Source organism: Bombus pyrosoma, linkage group LG3 (assembly GCF_014825855.1).
Source record: "Bombus pyrosoma isolate SC7728 linkage group LG3, ASM1482585v1, whole genome shotgun sequence".
NCBI classification, from domain to species: Eukaryota; Metazoa; Arthropoda; class Insecta; order Hymenoptera; family Apidae; genus Bombus; species Bombus pyrosoma.
In genome coordinates this window covers 6994774-7013189 of record NC_057772.1, presented here as the reverse complement: position 1 = coordinate 7013189, position 18416 = coordinate 6994774, and the positions used below count along the sequence as shown (strand labels likewise).

Below are 18416 nucleotides of genomic sequence, written 5' to 3'. Positions count from 1 at the left end.
CCCATAACCTATGTCAAATAAATCTTACATACAATATACTTACATGCAATGTACTATACGAAGTACACTAAACTACGTATAACTTGGTATAACCAGAATACATAGTTGTGTAGAAGTAACAATCGAATATTTACATATTTCTTATGCTCAAAAATTTCATGTTTGGTTCTATTAATTCCATTTTAATAAGAATTAAGGAATATTGATTATAATAAATATTGAAATTATAACTACATTACTTGTAAAGTGTCATATATATTTATCGTTATAAATTTATAAGATGTAAAGAAGTTACAAGAGAAAAGCGAATATTAGAATATTGAAAATGTGCGAGTTATAAAATTTTGGAAATGTCAAGAAACGTTGTTAACGTACATAAAGGAAATATAAAAGTGGTTTTATTGTTTTTTTATTAAATTAATATTACGATAAAAACAAGAAGGTTATGTTACCGCACAGTTTTACAAAAATAAAACAGCAATTAAAAACACGTGTGAAAATTGAAGTTTATAAAGTGCATAAATATGATAAGATTTGGAACGATGTTCGATAACCGTGAAATTGGAAAACGAATACGACGCTTACTTGATGGGAATTACTCATATCGTAAGATACTTATATTACTTACTATATGTGGTGGAATACTTCTATATTTTGGTCCATCTTTTGTGCAGTGGCTTTTTTCTTCTACTAGAGAATCAATAGAAGGTAATAAAAGTTTCCTATTCTAAGTTTATAATATTAATATTATGTGTAAAATAAATTATACAGTTGGAATAGGTTATAATTTTTCCTCCATCAAAGCAACAGGAATTTAATGGAAGAAGATTGTAAACTATTAAAATAAATTTACAAAATATAAATGAATTTCCATTTTTAATTGAAATTTATATATCAATTACAGAATTTTCTTTGTTTATATTCACTATATCTATTGGTCACTGTTTTAATAAATGTTGATATTCATATTATTAGGTTCTCAATTATATTTATATCAGATATTACATATATTGTATTCTATTTTATTTTATTCTATTCTATCCTATAAACAATATTTCAATAGCACTTTAATAGTATGACAATTTAAATTAATATTGAAGTATATGAAAAAATGTACTTGTATTTTATAAGAAATCAGTGTATTTATTTTTTATACTGATATTCATAAATATTGGTCAATCAGAATCATTTTTAAAGTGATGAGAATGAAAGCATAGAACAAGGAGAAGTCCACTTGTATTTTAATTATGAATTTAATGAATGCTTAGATTTTTATAACATAGTGTCGTCAAACTATTGAGGAATGTACTAAGGTAAAGGGTAAAGACTTTAATCCTGTCAAGCCTGGACAAGGAATAAGGGTTAGCCTACAATTTCTATGATTGTCTAATATTTATGAACTGCTATATTTATTTTCTATAGTGACATATGTCTGTTTTTATAGCAATTGAAGATCTCTGTATGAATGAACGACTAGCTGCCTTTCATTCAGATATTGAAGAATATAATGCAAATATTCTTCATAATCCACCAAAAGAAGGAGAACATCATTATTTGCCATATATCGGCAATGGGGTTTTTGGAATTCCTATTTTACCAGAGGCTTTAATATATATAAAACGAGGGAGAGCACTATCATTGCCAATACAATGGCAACCCTTAATTTCTCATCCTTTACTTAAAACCAATTTTTATCGAGATGCTACAATTACTCACTTTACAAGCGGGATTGTTTATCGTTACCAGTGTTTTAGAGAAGGATATTACATAGAGTTTCAATACTATGCTCATAGAATATTTGATGCAATATTGGTACAAGATATAAAAATAACTAATCCTCTTTCACTTTCCCAAAATGTACCATTGAAGCCACAGATGTCTACACAGTGGGATAATTACCGCATAGAAGTGATCAAGTACTTATTTAACTTTATTTATAATATATTGCCAGTGTAGTGGAATAATGATACAACTGCGAAAAAGTGATTTTTCATAAAACAAAGAAAATCAATTTATTGAATAAAATTTATAATTGAATAATCATGAAAATGTTTTATAATGTTGGGATTGGAGCAATTGTTAATATTCTCAATTTACTTGTAGATTTGAATTAATCACAAATGATATTGTTGAAATTTACATAATCAATCATTAACAATATCTAATATTTCAATGATCACTACTGATTATTAATATGATTGTTCTCTAATTATCAAGAATGTTTGGAAAATAATGAAACTTTTGTGATGAAAAGATTAGGTATTTGTGAAATTAATGACACATTTAACTCAAAATTTGCAAATTTGCAATTGTGTTGAAGTAATAATATTTCCTTTAATAAATTAAATTGAATGCATTTTAATGTAAAAGATATTAACTAAGATTTACACTAATGTAAATAATAACAATTTATCCTAAATTTGATGTTAGTTAAATTAGTATGTTGTATTAGTAAAAGAGGCAGATACTTTTGTAAATAACTATAATATAAAGATTAGTACTATAACATGTATATGTTTACATACAATTATTTGTGTTCAGAATTCAGGTAGATGATTTTGTGGATGAATATAATCTAATTTCTGGATTTATTCCATTATCTAACTCAAATAAAATTGTGACAGTATCAATAGTTTATAAAACACCTCCAAGAATATTACAAATTAAAGCAAGAAGTTCTATAAAATTAAAATTCTTAACAAGTATACAGTATAGCGAACCTACACTCATGGAAGAACACCACATACAATATGAATTAACCAAAGAAAAAGCTATAGAGGTATATATAATTTATAAAACATTAAAAATTTATTACATGCTTCAATTTCATATATTTTATTACAGGCAATTAAGAAAGCAATCAGTATTCAGCACCAAAGTTTAAAAGAAGATCATATTAATCTTTGGCAAAGTTATTGGTACACAGGTCTTAGAATAAGCGACTCTAAAGCTGATGGTGCAATAAATGGTCATAAAATAAATTCCACTCTATATTATGTATTGTCTCAAATTTCGAAAGGTATTCCCGATATAGAAAAAAATATAGCCATGAATGAAGGTTGTTACCGCGGGCATCACACCTTGTAAGTAATACAGATATTTACAAATATTTTTGTGTAGAATTTTTATTTTATTTTCCTATTTTAGAGATGCTCCACGGTTATGGAAAGACACATCCTCTATTGACGCTATGAACAATGTCGTTGAAGCATGGTTAATAACATTAGAAAAACAAGGATGTCACCATTTAATGATTGGTGATCCTGCAGCAGTGCAACAAGCTATTGTTTTAAGTCTTGGTAGTTTACGTTTTAGTAATCAACATCTTGAATTTAATATTGATCCACAATATCTCAATCGAGATTATTTATTTAGGTATGGTATTAAATCATTTTTCATAAAAAGTATAGTAAATATAATTTTCATACATAACACGTTTGTTATACAAATTGATATTAGAAAATGACAAGAATAATGTAAATGATTATAACTAACAGCTTAAATAATTCTTCTACTCCTTGTAGAATAGAAAATTTTTTTGAAAAAATTGTGGAGACGATTATTAACTTACTTTTTTATGTTTTATGTATGTTTTAGGAGAATAAGTTATGGTAATGTAACACATTTAAATATATCAGTAACGGTCGGAGAAGATAATCGTGCAGTTTTAAAAGTAGCTTTAGACAAGAGTGATAGTGTCTATTTTGGATGTGATGCTGGATGTTTGAATCCACCTGTTTCATTGAGTCAATTGTATGCAAGCATTCCAGTGAAATTGACAAAACCATTAACGGCTATACTGTATGTAACATCTGATTATCAACATATGCAAGATTTACGAAATGCTTTACATGTACATGCCATAGACGATGGTTGGTATATATATAATACTTTATTATAACATTTATAAGTTTTGTTCGATTAAAGTCGTTTAGGAGTATGCTATTCATATCGCCGATATTGCTGATGCTGAATCTTGTTTTAACATAGCACATCAATCAAAATCAATATGAAATATGATATCTATATCTTATATTATCTACAAGCTATATAATTCTATATAGTAAATGTTAAAAAAATATTATCTTGTATAAAATGTAGATATAATCTTTTAATCAATCAAAACTCATAAACTCCACAACAATTAAATATATATGTTGCACATAACCTTTTTGTAGCTCCAGCACATGATCACCTTGTAATGGCTTTACATAAACATGGACATCAATTAGGAGGCTTACCAACACTTTTTTGGATCAGTATATGTTTTCTTATAATTGTGTTCCATTTATTTCTTTGTAAACTTATTATTAATGAATATCATGGTCATCAAGATAAACAAAAAGTGAGGTATAGTAAGCTATGATATATACATTGTATATATTGCATATATATGTTCATATATGTACATAATACATATGTGCATATATACAATACATGTATGTATGTGAGTGTTAATATAAAGCTAAACTATCTTCATATATTGTATGTATAAATTTAACTATAATGTAAAAATTTATGGAGAATTCTACATACAAAGGGGGCCAGAAAAATCTATACATGCCTCAATAAAAGAAAAAGCTGTATAAAAGGTGTGAGCTAAATCTATACAGACGTCAAAGAATGGGTATAGATCAACTTTGACTTCTATGATTACAATAGATGCTCAAAGTAATTATCATAACTGATTTAATACTTGTGATTACGGCAAAATACTGTTTGAGTAACGTAGATTGAAGTGCTCAGTGGAATTTCTCCTTGAACACAGTCACTGATAAAATCTATTAAAGTGTATATACATTTTTTTTGACCCCCTCTATATATATATATAGTAACTATTTTTAATATTATATAATTATATATATTATATTATAAACATAAGTTTCTATTTTACTTAGAAAATTCTGTTATCATTCTTGTTATCCTTATCATTATTATTATGCTAAATTAACAATACATGTGCAGTTTATAGCACAACTGAAGAAAAAATAATTTTTTACGAGAAGATATATAAGTGATTTGTTTCAGAGATCTATTATTTATGATTTCTTTTTTACAGAGAATTTGTTTTGAAAATATAACATCAACCAGTTATATAATACAAATACCTGGTTACTGTGTCAATTTATCATTGATTGTTTCTATCCACATTTATTTACCTAACATTAACAGTTATGTTTTTTAGATAATATAATAGATTTTTATACATTAATTGATTTTATTATTACAAACTTTAAAAATGCTCATCTGGTTCTTATACACAGATATGATTTACGAATTAAGAAAATATAAACAATATCAAAGACATTCTCTTTATTTTTAATTTTTTAAATTGTATAATTTGATATTTTATTTGTCTTCTCCATAAAGCTATGCGTTGGCAATTCTCTTTGCGGGGATCCTCAGATACGCTGTAAGTGTCTATATCTAGCATGAAGCACTATCGGCCATCATGGGCGAGAGGTTGAAATACACTCAATCAGTGCGCTTTAGTCATGCACAATACTCAGCTGCCTGTATGCGGATTTTACAGTAGAATCATCACTAGGACTGAGATAGGGTCACTTTTCAAAGCCCTACTCTCTATCGTACACGTTGCAGGAGCAGAGAAGCGGATAGGACCCTGTTCACACGCCAATGTCTCCAAGGAAGCCTAAGTCTGTTCCCATCATTCCCCGGAGAGGCATTTATCCTGCACAAAGGCGGATTTTCGATAATGCCAGGGAGGCATTCAGCTTGCAGATAGCCAACCCACAATTATCGGATTTGTTCGAATGACAATTCGGGTTCTAAAAAGGACGGTCATCAATGCAGTGAGTCGCGCTAGATCATAAAGATAGGTATAATTTATAAGGTTTATTTAAAAAATTGCGGAATGAATTAAGGTATAATATAAGATTGTTGCGTAGTTTCTGGTATTAATTTTCAAGTAAATAGTGTGCAAAAACTTATGTATTTACAATTTCTTCTGTCAATGTTCTTATTCTACTTATTTGTACCTAAAAATTAAAAGTAATTATTAAAATGAAAATTATGTTTATAATTTTCTATAAAATTATAATCATAATTATAATTAATGTAAAAATTACCTAAAAAATGATTTTTAAGAACTTGAAATATTCGTTGAATAAAAGGCGCTTCCCTTAATACATATACATGTAAACGTTGAAATAAATACTCCAGATCATCGTTTCTATTATTATACAGCTCCGATTTCTTTATATTCTTTGATTTTGTACTGTTCTTCTATTGCATTTTCATACTGGTCTTCCTTTTCCTCCTTTACAAATACGCTTCTACTTTCAGCTTTTTGACAGTCTGACATAAATTATATTACTTCCTCTGCTAAGAATCTTTCACCAGTAATAACGCTTATATCATGTTGCAGATCACAATGGTAAATATTGGTGCGGTATAATCTCTCTCCAAGCATCTCTAATATTTTTTACTGTTACCTCTGTCCATGACTCGTCTAACAATTCTATACAATCTTTGATTAAATAACGTGCATGGAATTCGTCCATTCCGCCATATATTGTAGCTTTTCGTAATGTTTTATGGTGATAAAGTTTTTTTAGCTTGGCTATTATATCTTGGCTCATGGTTTGTATGAGAATATTTGAATAGATAGATTACTTTAAAGTTTTCGCAATCCAGTATTTCCGTTGAGATTTTATGTCCTAAGCAAAGATTCAATAATAAAATTATCCCAATTATCAAATTTTTCGCTTGATGGACTCGTACACTAGGCTTAAAATTATTCTTGTATTAATCATCAAATAATGATTCAGTCTGTTAAATAGATGGTACATTTATACTGCACGTGTGAAAGTGTATGTGAGCGTTGAAGGACGTCCAGATCTCAGTTGAGACAAAAGCAATCAAAAGCGATTAAAAGCGGTTAGAGGTTATTAGAAGCGATCAGAAGAAAACAAACAAGCAAGCGAGTAGGTTATCGAGTCCTTCAGAGAGTAACACGCATGTAGAGCTAAATAATTTGTAAATAAATTTAAAATTTTTTGTTTTTCCAAATCCTCTCTATACCTTAACACAGTCATTGAGTTGAAACAAGTTTGTGACCTAAAAGTAACTGGAAGCTTATTTTTATGATCTTTCAAGGCTCTGTTAATAACTAAAGGCATCAATTTATGCGTTCCAGACGCATTTGCATATAATACAAATTTAAAACTGTCTTTATGGCTCTTATATTCTTTTACGGATATTTCTTTATTTTGGTTTGCGCCAGTATCTTTGAGGGAAGAGTTTTCCATAAAAGAAAGGTGTTACCCACGTTGTATATGATTTCTTTCGTAATATCTTCTCTCTTCATTAATTTTTCAAAGTCCTTAATAAATTTGTTAGCTCCTTCTTCATTAGCAATAACATTCCTTCCATTGGTTCGCATTAGACGTATGTTATGGCGTTTTTAAACCCCGCTAACCAGCCATCGCTTACTTTAAAACTAGAACATGACCCCATATTGTCTCTCAATTCGGTAGCCTTTTTAAAAAGCAAGGCGTCCGATAAATGATCTCCAGAGGTCTTCTTCTCTTTGAACCACGTCAGTAAGTGTTGATCTAGTTCCTCATATAAAGGTTTTCTTATCCTCTGCCTTCTTTTCTGTATCCTACTTTTGTCTGCAAATTCTAGAATTTTCGCAGCGTTCCTCTTTATCCTATGAATCGTTAATTTATCTACGTTGTATTTTATAGCAACAACTATAGTACTTGATACTTTGATGTCTTCTTTTTATTTGTCATGTCAAACACTTTAATCAGTAATATATACACGAAAACTAAACTAAAAAAAGATAATGACACTAAAATCAAATTAATAAAAGTAATTTGTTAACGCTGAATATATTTAATGAATATACAATATTTATTTATAAATACAAAGTTTAAAGATTCTAATAATTTACACAGTTCTTAAAGATCAAAATTTAAGAAGTTTTACAAAGCTCTTGTTTAATTCAAAGTTGAAAGTTTTAATTCAGGTTTAATTCGAAGTCTGAAATTTCTGTTGTGAAACATCCAGGTAAGGTTGGATAAATGCCCTAAATGACCTATACAACACCGTAAATGCCCAACTACTAAGTAGAGTGTTCCCTCTGACATGCCCCGCAGCTCGTCAGTTGACTATTGTAACTGATCCGAATTCAAATATCGAGGAGATATTACTAACTCAATAATGAAACTTCTTTATTTCCTATTTTTTTACTAACGTATTTGTGAGGTTTGACTGATTAAAATAGGATCAGACACGACATGGTTTAAATCACATTAACTCATATAATAGACGAAAAAGAATAAATTATTATCATTTATTAAATAAGCAAATATGTTCTAAATTATATCGTGTTTTGTCTTAGTTTAATCAGGGAAATTTCATAATTATACTGATAAATTCAATAGAAATGAAAAATGAAAATTTCGTCATTGCATTAGTATTGTTTCATTGATATGTTTCTTTTGATCAATCCGACTCTTTTTCTTTTCCACGCATGCCATTCTTTCTATGTCAACAACATCTCGACCCATATCGTATACTACACGGCCATTCACTTCAGTGGAAATCCGCGTGCGCGATAACAGATAGGAGTGACAACAGTGTATCGTATACTCACCCTTCCCTCCATGATATTTAACCCTTTCGCTACTAGGGGCGACTACAAAATGCCACTGACATACTACGAGCGACTATAGTCGCTCTGCGTTAGATGCCACTGACGTATTACGGGCAACTATAGTTGCTCTGCATAGGATGCCGCGTATTGTACATACGACGAATATTGTACATCCTTAAGCCTTTTATTAACAATAAAATGGTGTGACAAGAGGGCAGTGTATATGTTATCCTCTTTTCACAATGAAGAATTTGTTTACACGAAACGTCATTATCGCATGCAAAAAAAGATTAAATATGTTGTCGATTATAATCGATTGATGGGAACTGTGGAGCGAATCGTGATACCAATGCCAGATTTGCGATGTTGGCCATAGTGTTACACCATGTTTCGAAAAATACCACACGCAATACTATTAGTATCATACAATTATATTATATTATATCATATTATTATATTCTGTAATGTTATTTGTTTCCAAATTGTAATTAAAAGTGAGTATGTTAAGAAGTTATAAATGATATAAAATCCCTGTTTTGAGGAAAGTTTTTTCTTCGAAAAATACCGTCAGAGCAGCTCGGTTTGCAGTGAGGCATAAACGCGGCCGCTGACGATCTTTCTCGCGTACCGCGCATTGTTTTGGCGCGGCGGCTCGTTCAGCGGGAGTGCCGCGCCGGAGAATCTATCCGTAGCGAAAGGATTAAAGTTCTCTGGTGGCAACCAAACCGCTTTATGGTTTCGTCTATGATCAACATGAACAAATGTATAATTCTACACTTTACCAGCAGCTGCTCTACACTTTACTATTCTTATCTGATCCTGCGCGTGCAGTTCTTACATATTCACTATTTATGTGCGACGCGTATTTGAATCGGTACTTAATACATACTTTTACATTATGTATGAATGTATGGCATGATATCGACTTAAATGTGCACATGAATTAAAAATTCCGGAATTATGCAAATGTATCTTATAATAATTTATGTTAAACATGTATGTAAAATTTCACAATATAAAAACAAGTATTATATGAAAATTTTTTGTTAGTGAAGACTATAGAATCAATACGCCTGTAAAACAAAAGAAAATATTCTTTGTATAATCGTCAGCATAGCTGAACGTCGAAGAGTACGTATCTTATGCGTATCTTATCTTCCTGAATATACAAATCTTAGTATTTTACAGAAACTTCAAATTATGTCCTTTTGCGATCTGCTTACACAAAATATTTAAACATTATATTTTTAAATAAAAAAGCATGTTACGTATAAAAAGTAGAGTTGATCTCGATACCTCTTCTACATCTCCACATATGAAAAAGCTATTAACAACAAATCATGGCTCTCTTAAAACCAAGCAAGTTTGGTCTGATGCATATCCTTCTAACATCAAAACAAGCGAGTCACACAGATGGCCTGTGACTTCACCATGTACGTAAATTGATCTTATCTTTCAAAATAATTATTCTGTATAATTATCTAAATCTCAATAAATAGACGTCAAACTTTTGTAAATTAAATTCAGTTATATTATAAATATATATAATATAATTTATATTTATATTTATTTATAAAATATAAATAAATTTATATAATATAATTTATAAAGTTATATTATATTATATTATAAATCTGATCTATAATTAAAACAGACAAAAAATACCAATAATTTAGGTCAAGTTTGAACGTGTCTTTAAACTTGAATCTTTAGGCTGAGATATTCGATTACAGATGAACAGTTCTGTGTACGTGTCCATTAGAAGATTCTGATCTAATCTATTTGCTGTTAAAAGTTATTCTCTTTTATTATGTGAATTAACAACAATATATGTTAATACCACAAGAAATGAAAAAAAGCAGTTTAAAATTGAAGAATTTTTTTCTTTTAAAATTGATACTACTAAAAAATAATTGGAGAAATTAATTATGCAGCATAGAGGTTAAGTAAGCCAGATTAGGTTAAATTATATTAGATTGTGTTTCAATTGGATTTACTTTAATAATGTTGAGTTAGATAAAAATTGTGTGTTTGTGCTATGACTAGGTTATATTAGGTTATGTTTATATTAAATTTTGATTGTACTAGTTAAGATTAAAAATGATGCAGAATATCTACTAAAAAAATTAAGTATTCATTTCTTCGAAAATACTGAAAGTTAAACTGTGACAAATAAACATAAATGGTGAGAGAAGAATGGTAAATGGATTTAATTTACTAAAATTAAACTGTGTTTTGTTTTAATAGCTATTCCTATATATACAAAATACTCAATAGTAATTTTTTTAAAATATTTCCTAACAGACCTATTTTGTTATATGGGCACATTAAATGGTTATCAACTTTTCATGACCTAAATGTTTCAGATTTTTATCTGTGGGGCTGCAGCTTGAATGAAATGACATCCTCAATAAATCAGATATCCTGACAGAATTAAAAAACCTGGCATATGAAATTATTGTACTGTAAAATATTCATCAGGCAGAGAAATATGTTAAAAAGTTTTTACCCCTCTATGTAAAATACAGAAAACTATTTGTCAGATTTAATTTTTTTAATATTAATGTACAAAATCTCTAACACCCAATCCCCCTCTTCTTTTCTTTAACTAAGCATATTCTCTAATCAAAACTTGTACTACTTGGACTGCTACGCGAATTTTATATACGTCCTGACACAATGATGGATTTAGATATACTATACTATATATTTAATTTTTGCAAAATATTACACTTTATTTACGTACTTTTTTCTGACAACGTTATTTAAGTTATTCACATTGTTGACAATTCTTTAATTCATGAAATTTATTTTATTTTAACCATTCTACAAAATTTAGTAAAACTCGTGAGTTACCGATGGTCACCGTGACAGACAATGTGCTAAAAGAATATCGAGAGACTGCAGTGATGTCGCAACGTACATGCGTGTATGTCGAATTTTGGTGAGTTGCGAAAGGACACCACCCCGTATGTGGAACAGTGCGGAAATTTGTAGATATAGTTAGGTTGAAGATGCGCATGAGTAGGTAGGGCTAGACAAGAGCTCGACGACGCAAAGGTAGTTTCTATAAATTGAGGAAGGAAGGAAAAAAGGGGTAGGGAATACCGATGGATCAGGTGAATCGTGGTGGTTGAAAGTGGTAGCTCAGCAGCAGACGGTAGACAGCCGGTAATCGAGTAATATTGCAGTCGATTGCAGGAAATCTGAAAGTTATCTCGTTATGGAGTTACGCGAAGTGAATCGCACTTTTGATACTGCGGAAGAAACTACGGAACTTTTATCGCCATCCCATCGCGATAACATCGAAATTGAAAGTTATTTCATCGAATACGCTATTCAAAAAGAAATGATAAATCGCAATCGATGTCCCGCTAGCCGTCGTTTACTTAGTCAAACGGCTCATTTGGCAGATTTTACTTTTACTAATGGCAATAATCAAAAGGTGGTGTATTTTATTTCTTTTTCTTCGTTTGTTGTTCTCTACGTAAAGTATATAACGATTTGATCAATATACCAAATACGAAAAATGCGGCGAATGAATGCATCAATGCAACTGATGACAGTCGACACGTTATTGAATGATACATAATCGGAGTGTTCCTTGAATCTTTAAAAAAAAGATAGGTATAGTTTGCTAAATTTTCTTCCCAAATTATTTCACATTCGTTCATGTTGCATTTATTTGACGGATTGTCAACTTAAAGAAAAGAAAACATATATTAGATAGAATATTCCATATAATATGTAATATAAGAAAATTTGATATTTTCGCGAAACCATATTTATCGCATGGTCCATATATTTTATCTTGTATTTGGCTAATAATTTCAACTTGTGGTAATAATTTCAACAATCGGTATTTAATTTGAAGCACGAAAGGAAGTGGAAGGCGATTCGTAAAAAAGGGTTAAGAAGGAAAGAAAAGAAGACTATATAATATTTATTTTAAATGAGAATGAAACGAACGAAACCCGGAAACAAATGACAGAACTTTCAGAGACTGATAATACTTAGTTCTTTCATGTTTTAGGATACGTCATCCGTCGGTATCAGTATGATTCATACTTCAAATGCGAATTGGCCTCCTTCTAGAAAGAGGGAAGAGGCAAGAGCGTTGGAAAATCTCCGAAAAAGAGTGGAACAATCGAAATTATATAAAGCAAATCGAATTTCAGATACCTGCGAATCGACTTCTTCATCTTCGGTTTTGAATAATGATCAAATTCATCAGCTTGACAATCGACCGAAGCTGTTAAAAAAGGTGAGAGAACGAAATCTTTCAACGATCTAGGTCAAATGCTTAGGATACTAACCCAGAACGAGACGAACAAGCCTATGTGGTTAGTTTATCAAAATGGCACATTTTTACTGCCCCTGCTCTTTTTTTGTCGACACAACACAGATCCTGAGTAACAGGCCGATGAGTATCGCACATGATAGTAACGATTTGGAGACTGACTGGCGAGATAGCGAATTTATAACGGAATGTTTATGCTGGCACAATGTTTATCGACAAAGACACAATGCTCCACCCTTAACCATGTCACCGCAGGTAGGAATAATGTTCTTTTAATATATCAAAAAACAAAGTTTTTTACTAACAAAGAGAAACGAAAAATAGAGGCAGGTAAAAATAGAAGAAAAGAAACACACACTTGTACATGTATACATAGAACCTACCGTATTACGTACGCATTGCATATGCATACATACACATATTTATATTGGATGAATTGATGTCTGTCATCAATCTGAAATTTAATATTCTTTTGCAGTTGTGTGAGTATGCACAAACATGGGCCAATCATTTAGCACACACCAACACATTTTACTATAGAAACGATCGAGAAGTTGGACAAAATCTTTATTGTCGACCTGGTGGTGCTGTCCCTACCGATGTAACTGGGCAAGATGTTGCATCGTATTGGTATTCAGCGGTGAAACAATATGACTTTTTAAAAGAACCGGATATTCTTCATGCTAATGTAAACGCAGGTATCTTCTTAAGGCAGTATAATATAACAATGTAAATTATAGATACCATCTTCTCAGACAATTAATTGGTTATTATAAATATCATGTATTACAGGTCATTTTACGCAAGTAATTTGGGCAAGCAGTCGTTATTTCGGGGTTGGAAAAGCACGTAGTAGAAGCGGAAAAATCATCGTAGTAGCCAATTATCAACCTGTTGGTAATATATCCGGACAATTTCAAACTAACGTGTTACCCCCTTTACCCGAAAATGTAAATATCACTTTATCATCTCAGCGACAACCATCCATAAAAGTTTTTCGTGACCATTACATTGCATCTGATTCGCCACCACCAGCATCATCATCTGTACCGCTTTCGGATACAGCATCAACGGACAGTGATCATTCTTCCGTTAGTTCTACGCAATAATATAGACGACCGAATTGCCTTTTCTGCGTTTGCACGCGCGGATGGGATGGGCATTAATCAGATTTGATTTCTCTCATCTTTTTCTTGTTATTTCATGTAACTTGACTAAAGTTTACGAAAGAAAATTACATAATACACACGCAATGACAAACCAAAGAGATTGAAATATGCTTATACATATATGTATGTATGTATTGTAAGCATATTTCAATCTTTATGGATATATATGGATCTATATGGATATATATACATATATATATCAATGGAAAATGTTTGTAAACGAAAATTAGTCAATAATTATATTCCATTATTTATTTTTATTATATTTACTTATTTATTTGTTTGTCTATTCCCGCAAGCAAAAAAAGAAGGTAGAAATAATGACAAAAAACACAATAAATTTTCATTTTAAAACTAGCGTGCAAATCTCGTAGAACAGGCATGTGCGGGTACTTTTACATAATTATGTGATTCGCATAAAATTTGATGATCTGAAAGAACTTGATATTTCATAAATAGGAATGGTGAAGAGCAAAAAATCGATATGCTGTGTATTATACTCTTATATATACATATATACATATATGAGCAGTATACAGAATTTGACATTTTTTGTACATTGTACGTACCACAACCGATTTCTTGTCAAGTAAAACATACTGATTATCATGAATATGTTATAAGTATTATCTATTTGTACTATATTAAAGGAAAAATAATATATTATTCGCTTGCAGCGATTCGTTTTTGGCTTATACAAATTACAATAAGTAAACAGACAAGATATTGAAAACTGTAGATTACGGATTGGATAGAGTACAAATTAAATACAAAATCCTAAATCCGTGTATTATTATCTACATGCTCATACATACTGCTCATTAAATGTGTACGTTCAATTTGAGAATATTTTCTCTTCGTGACAATAGTATATGAATATTGTATACAACGTGTTAAAAAGTGAAAATGTTTTAAAAATTTGCAAACTTGTAATACTTGATGAGAGCAGGGTAAAAAAAACTTGTTTGCTACAATTTAATGTGTAAACAATAATTTCGTTTTTCGATAATGTTTAGTTATTTATGTATTTATTTATTTATAACGTGTCCACTTACATACGACATAACTAAAGATGGCAAAAGAATTATTCAATTCTCGTATAATTTTCCATGATTTTTTTTCACTGAATGTTTAAATGGGCACCAAAATGAAAATGTACAACTTCATTTAAAATGATTAATTTGTGGACTGTTTTTCTTTTGGGACAAGTTTGTATATTCTTCGATTATTTCCCTTTTTTAACATGATAACATACGCTTATTTATATAAATGATAGCTTTATTCTGTAAATCAGATCTGTTTAATGGCGGAACCTTTGAGGCTGTGTAGTTCTTTATCACTTGTAGCGAAATCGAGGACCTTTGAGAAAAATATTGTTATTAACGATAGATGCCTTATACGTACCAGTGTTCCTCTACACTAAAACACGATCTAGAATTCCATAGCTCATCGGCACACGCGATGAAGAGGTCTGATATACGTAAATTCTTCACAATTATATTGTATGCTTCGTTGACGAAATTTTTATTGAGTGTATCGTCCGCACTTAAAACATCAACGTTTACCATAAATTCAATGAGTTTCTTAGAGTTAGTTTGGAACTGAAAGTTATTGATATATAAGGCTTTTTCTTATAAATATTAGATGATATCTTTTTGTAAAATTAACCCTTCGTTGGGAAACTGAGTCGTTGTAGCTCCTCCAAATTTTTATTTTTATTGACAAATTTTTCAAGTGTTTAGCTTGACGAAAACAATTTGTATAGCGTAATAGAAACATTGATAAGTAATTGTGAAATTTAAAAAATTTTTTTGAAAGAATAGATTGGTTAGGAAATTTAACTTGAATATGAACGACCTAGTTAAACGGCCCTACAGATTGTAAAAAGAGATGTTTATCTACGAAGGGTTAATATATATTCAATATCTAACAATAAGTATACCTAATAGAAGGAGAAACATGCCTAATTGCTTGCTCCTTATGTATACATATGCATACATATCTTCCGGGTCTCGAAAGTATACTGAATACTTGTTTCATGATTTGCGAACAAACAGATACATCACGGATCTATACGTGAATATATATATGCTACGATACACGGAGATTTTATTTGCTCATTGATTTTATTTCTATGCAAACAAAAGTTAACAGTAATCGTTAAAACTCTTTCTTCAATTTTCTAGATGTTACGATTTATTTGATATTTTTATTTTTGCTTGAGCGAAAGTAGTTATTATCAAATAAAATCATAGTGCTCAAGAAAATTAAATATACCAACAAGGTTACATTTCGTTCTTAGATACGTAGCAAATAATATCGTAAATTTGTCAAAAAACGATGCTTTTTTTAAATTGGATTTACTTCATAGTTTCAATCAATAGTATAGGTACATTGATCATTATGTTAAAATTTAATGTAATACGATTATAATTGAAAAAATCGAGGTGAAAAAAGCAATATTATGAATCGAAAATAGCTTCTAATTGCCTATAATCGAGCGACTCAATGAGTATATTGACAACGAGTACCAAGTTGATAAAAATATAAAGAAAATGTCATTAGGACGGTCTTATTATTAGCTTCTTTCAATCGACGTACTTCCAACAATACTGCCAGTAGTCAAATTTTGGTAAGCGAGTATTCAGCTGTTGATCAAAGATTGTATGAAATCGTTTTAATTCTGTTGAATTTCCATATATGATTACAACAACTTAGAGTTATAAAATCTAAGGAGCAAAAGTTAATGTACTACGTTTGTATTTATCAATGTAAATCCGAATTTTAGAGATCTGGTATTTTAGTAACAAATAACATCGATACACGGTAAACGTTGTCAAAGAAAACTTTTGTTGAGTACCACGAAGCTTTGGTTAGGGGTAGCACGAGAGAACCTTCTACGAACTTACACATCTGCAATGATAGTAATATCGTACAGCTTTAATATTCTGCTATTTTTCGTATTTATAAAGTTTTAATACGACGACATCCTTGTACATTGCCTGTAAAGCGCGAACAATATTTTGTTATGCGTTCGTGATTTATTATTTATCCTTCTAGTTCATAAATATAATAATTACTGTTGAACATAGTGTATGAATAAATGATCGTCTAATTGAAGAAAAGAGATCTAAATTGATCGTTTACTTAAGCTTAAAAAAGGTGCGATAATAATATATAGATTTATGCGCGTATGTTTGTGCACCATGTGTATGGAATTCTTTTAATCTCTTGACTGCATTTTGATAATTATAAATATCTTGTTGGTGAAAAAGATATAGCGAAATCAGAGAATTAGCCAGACTTTAAAATGGATTTTGAAATAGAGGACTTGAAATTTAAGATTTTTCCATTTTAGTTTAATAAACATATAGCTTTAGGTGCATCTAGGTCAATCAGTATCCTCGCTTTAATTTATCACTGCAATATTTCTTTTCCATCGACAGTATTGTTATTAATATATTTAGTAATAATAAACTTACTTGAACTTATTTTACTTTCATTTGGTGTAATATGTATGAAATTTTGTAGACAGGAAAAACAAACCTCGTTTAGCATTATCCATGAACTAAACAAGTAATTAAAGTAATACATGCTACTTATGTATTATATAAACATGATTTGCAAAAATTTAAGCTAATTGTAAGTTAAAATCTGCTTCTTCCCATTAGTATAGTTAACTGATTGTATGTATTCATTGTTATTATGCTGAAAAAATATACTTTTTACAAAAACGTGTCATCTATCGCCTTCAATTACTTTGGGACATCATACTTTGCTCCGTCGTGTTTCGTATATCACTATTCCAGTACTTTTGAAATATAAGACAAATTTTAAAATAAGTTTTCTTTCATTTAGAAACAAAGATGATCTTTATATCATATCAATCCTTATGTCTACGACAATATTCTTTGAAACCTTAAAATCAATTTTAATAAATGAAGTTTCATACACATTTCTATTATCGTATTCGTTTGTCGTTAGTATATGTTGTCGGCATATCTAAAGATGTAATTATGACTGCCATAGTTCATAAGGAATACAGGTAAGTCAATGTAATATAAGAAAAAAGATGTATGTGGAAACCTTAAGTCCAATACGCAAATCTCTAAGTTCGTACACATTGCATGATATGAAAAGTGTCTAAAAATCTTCAAAAAATCTTATTAGCGGAATCAAATCTGTTTATATATGAAATCGAATATTGCTTCTTCTTTATTCCTTTTTCTTTAGACTTGATTTATTTTCCTGTCTGTTCTTCGTTTTTCTTAACTATTCTAATCTCTTTTTTTTCCTTGTTTTTTAGAGTAAATATTATGTA

The 18416-nt window shown here is 30.0% G+C and overlaps 2 protein-coding genes and 1 long non-coding RNA gene across 13 annotated transcripts; 2 read left to right on the top strand and 1 right to left on the bottom strand.

Moving 5' to 3' along the window:
• Positions 1 to 54: 54 nt before the first annotated feature.
• LOC122565635 (uncharacterized protein KIAA2013 homolog) lies at positions 55 to 5810 on the top strand. The gene is given in 9 exon segments (XM_043721814.1): positions 55 to 708; positions 1445 to 1916; positions 2542 to 2779; positions 2845 to 3083; positions 3148 to 3375; positions 3598 to 3872; positions 4179 to 4350; positions 5602 to 5625; positions 5627 to 5810. Coding segments are annotated over 9 exon segments (1863 nt in total). The 5' UTR covers positions 55 to 524; the 3' UTR covers positions 5658 to 5810.
• A 25-nt stretch (positions 5811 to 5835) lies between these two features.
• On the bottom strand, positions 5836 to 18137 carry LOC122565657. 4 transcript variants are annotated; one of them, XR_006316232.1, is made up of 4 exons: positions 17870 to 18116; positions 15500 to 17803; positions 6090 to 6680; positions 5836 to 5999 (listed from the first exon to the last, which is right to left on the bottom strand). It is a non-coding gene; the product is annotated as an uncharacterized LOC122565657 (long non-coding RNA). The 4 variants fall into 4 exon arrangements; XR_006316231.1 differs by lacking the exons at positions 5836 to 5999; positions 6090 to 6680 and having other exon boundaries at positions 15107 to 17097; positions 17578 to 17803; positions 17870 to 18129; XR_006316230.1 differs by lacking the exons at positions 5836 to 5999; positions 6090 to 6680 and having other exon boundaries at positions 15107 to 15696; positions 16038 to 17803; positions 17870 to 18115.
• LOC122565643 (probable pathogenesis-related protein CaO19.6200) lies at positions 9157 to 14328 on the top strand. 8 transcript variants are annotated; one of them, XM_043721832.1, is made up of 7 exons: positions 10178 to 10825; positions 10993 to 12071; positions 12660 to 12890; positions 13032 to 13181; positions 13405 to 13624; positions 13719 to 13819; positions 13901 to 14328. In XM_043721832.1, the coding sequence occupies exons 2-7, from the start codon at positions 11850 to 11852 to the stop codon at positions 14033 to 14035; spliced, it is 1059 nt and encodes a 352-aa protein (XP_043577767.1). In that variant the 5' UTR covers positions 10178 to 10825; positions 10993 to 11849; the 3' UTR covers positions 14036 to 14328. The 8 variants fall into 8 exon arrangements, with proteins under 8 accessions (XP_043577765.1, XP_043577767.1, XP_043577768.1 ...); XM_043721833.1 differs by having other exon boundaries at positions 10180 to 10825; positions 13719 to 13823; XM_043721830.1 differs by lacking the exon at positions 10178 to 10825 and adding an exon at positions 9157 to 10059 and having other exon boundaries at positions 13719 to 14328.
• Positions 18138 to 18416: the final 279 nt, after the last annotated feature.

Excerpts from the sequence above, each read along its gene's own strand:
- LOC122565643 (XM_043721830.1), top strand. The coding sequence starts at position 11,850 with ATGGAGTTACGCGAAGTGAATCGCACTTTTGATACTGCGGAAGAAACT. Across the intron at positions 12,072-12,659 it reads CTAATGGCAATAATCAAAAG|GATACGTCATCCGTCGGTAT; the intron begins GTGGTGTATTTT and ends TTCATGTTTTAG. Across the intron at positions 13,625-13,718 it reads TCATGCTAATGTAAACGCAG|GTCATTTTACGCAAGTAATT; the intron begins GTATCTTCTTAA and ends CATGTATTACAG.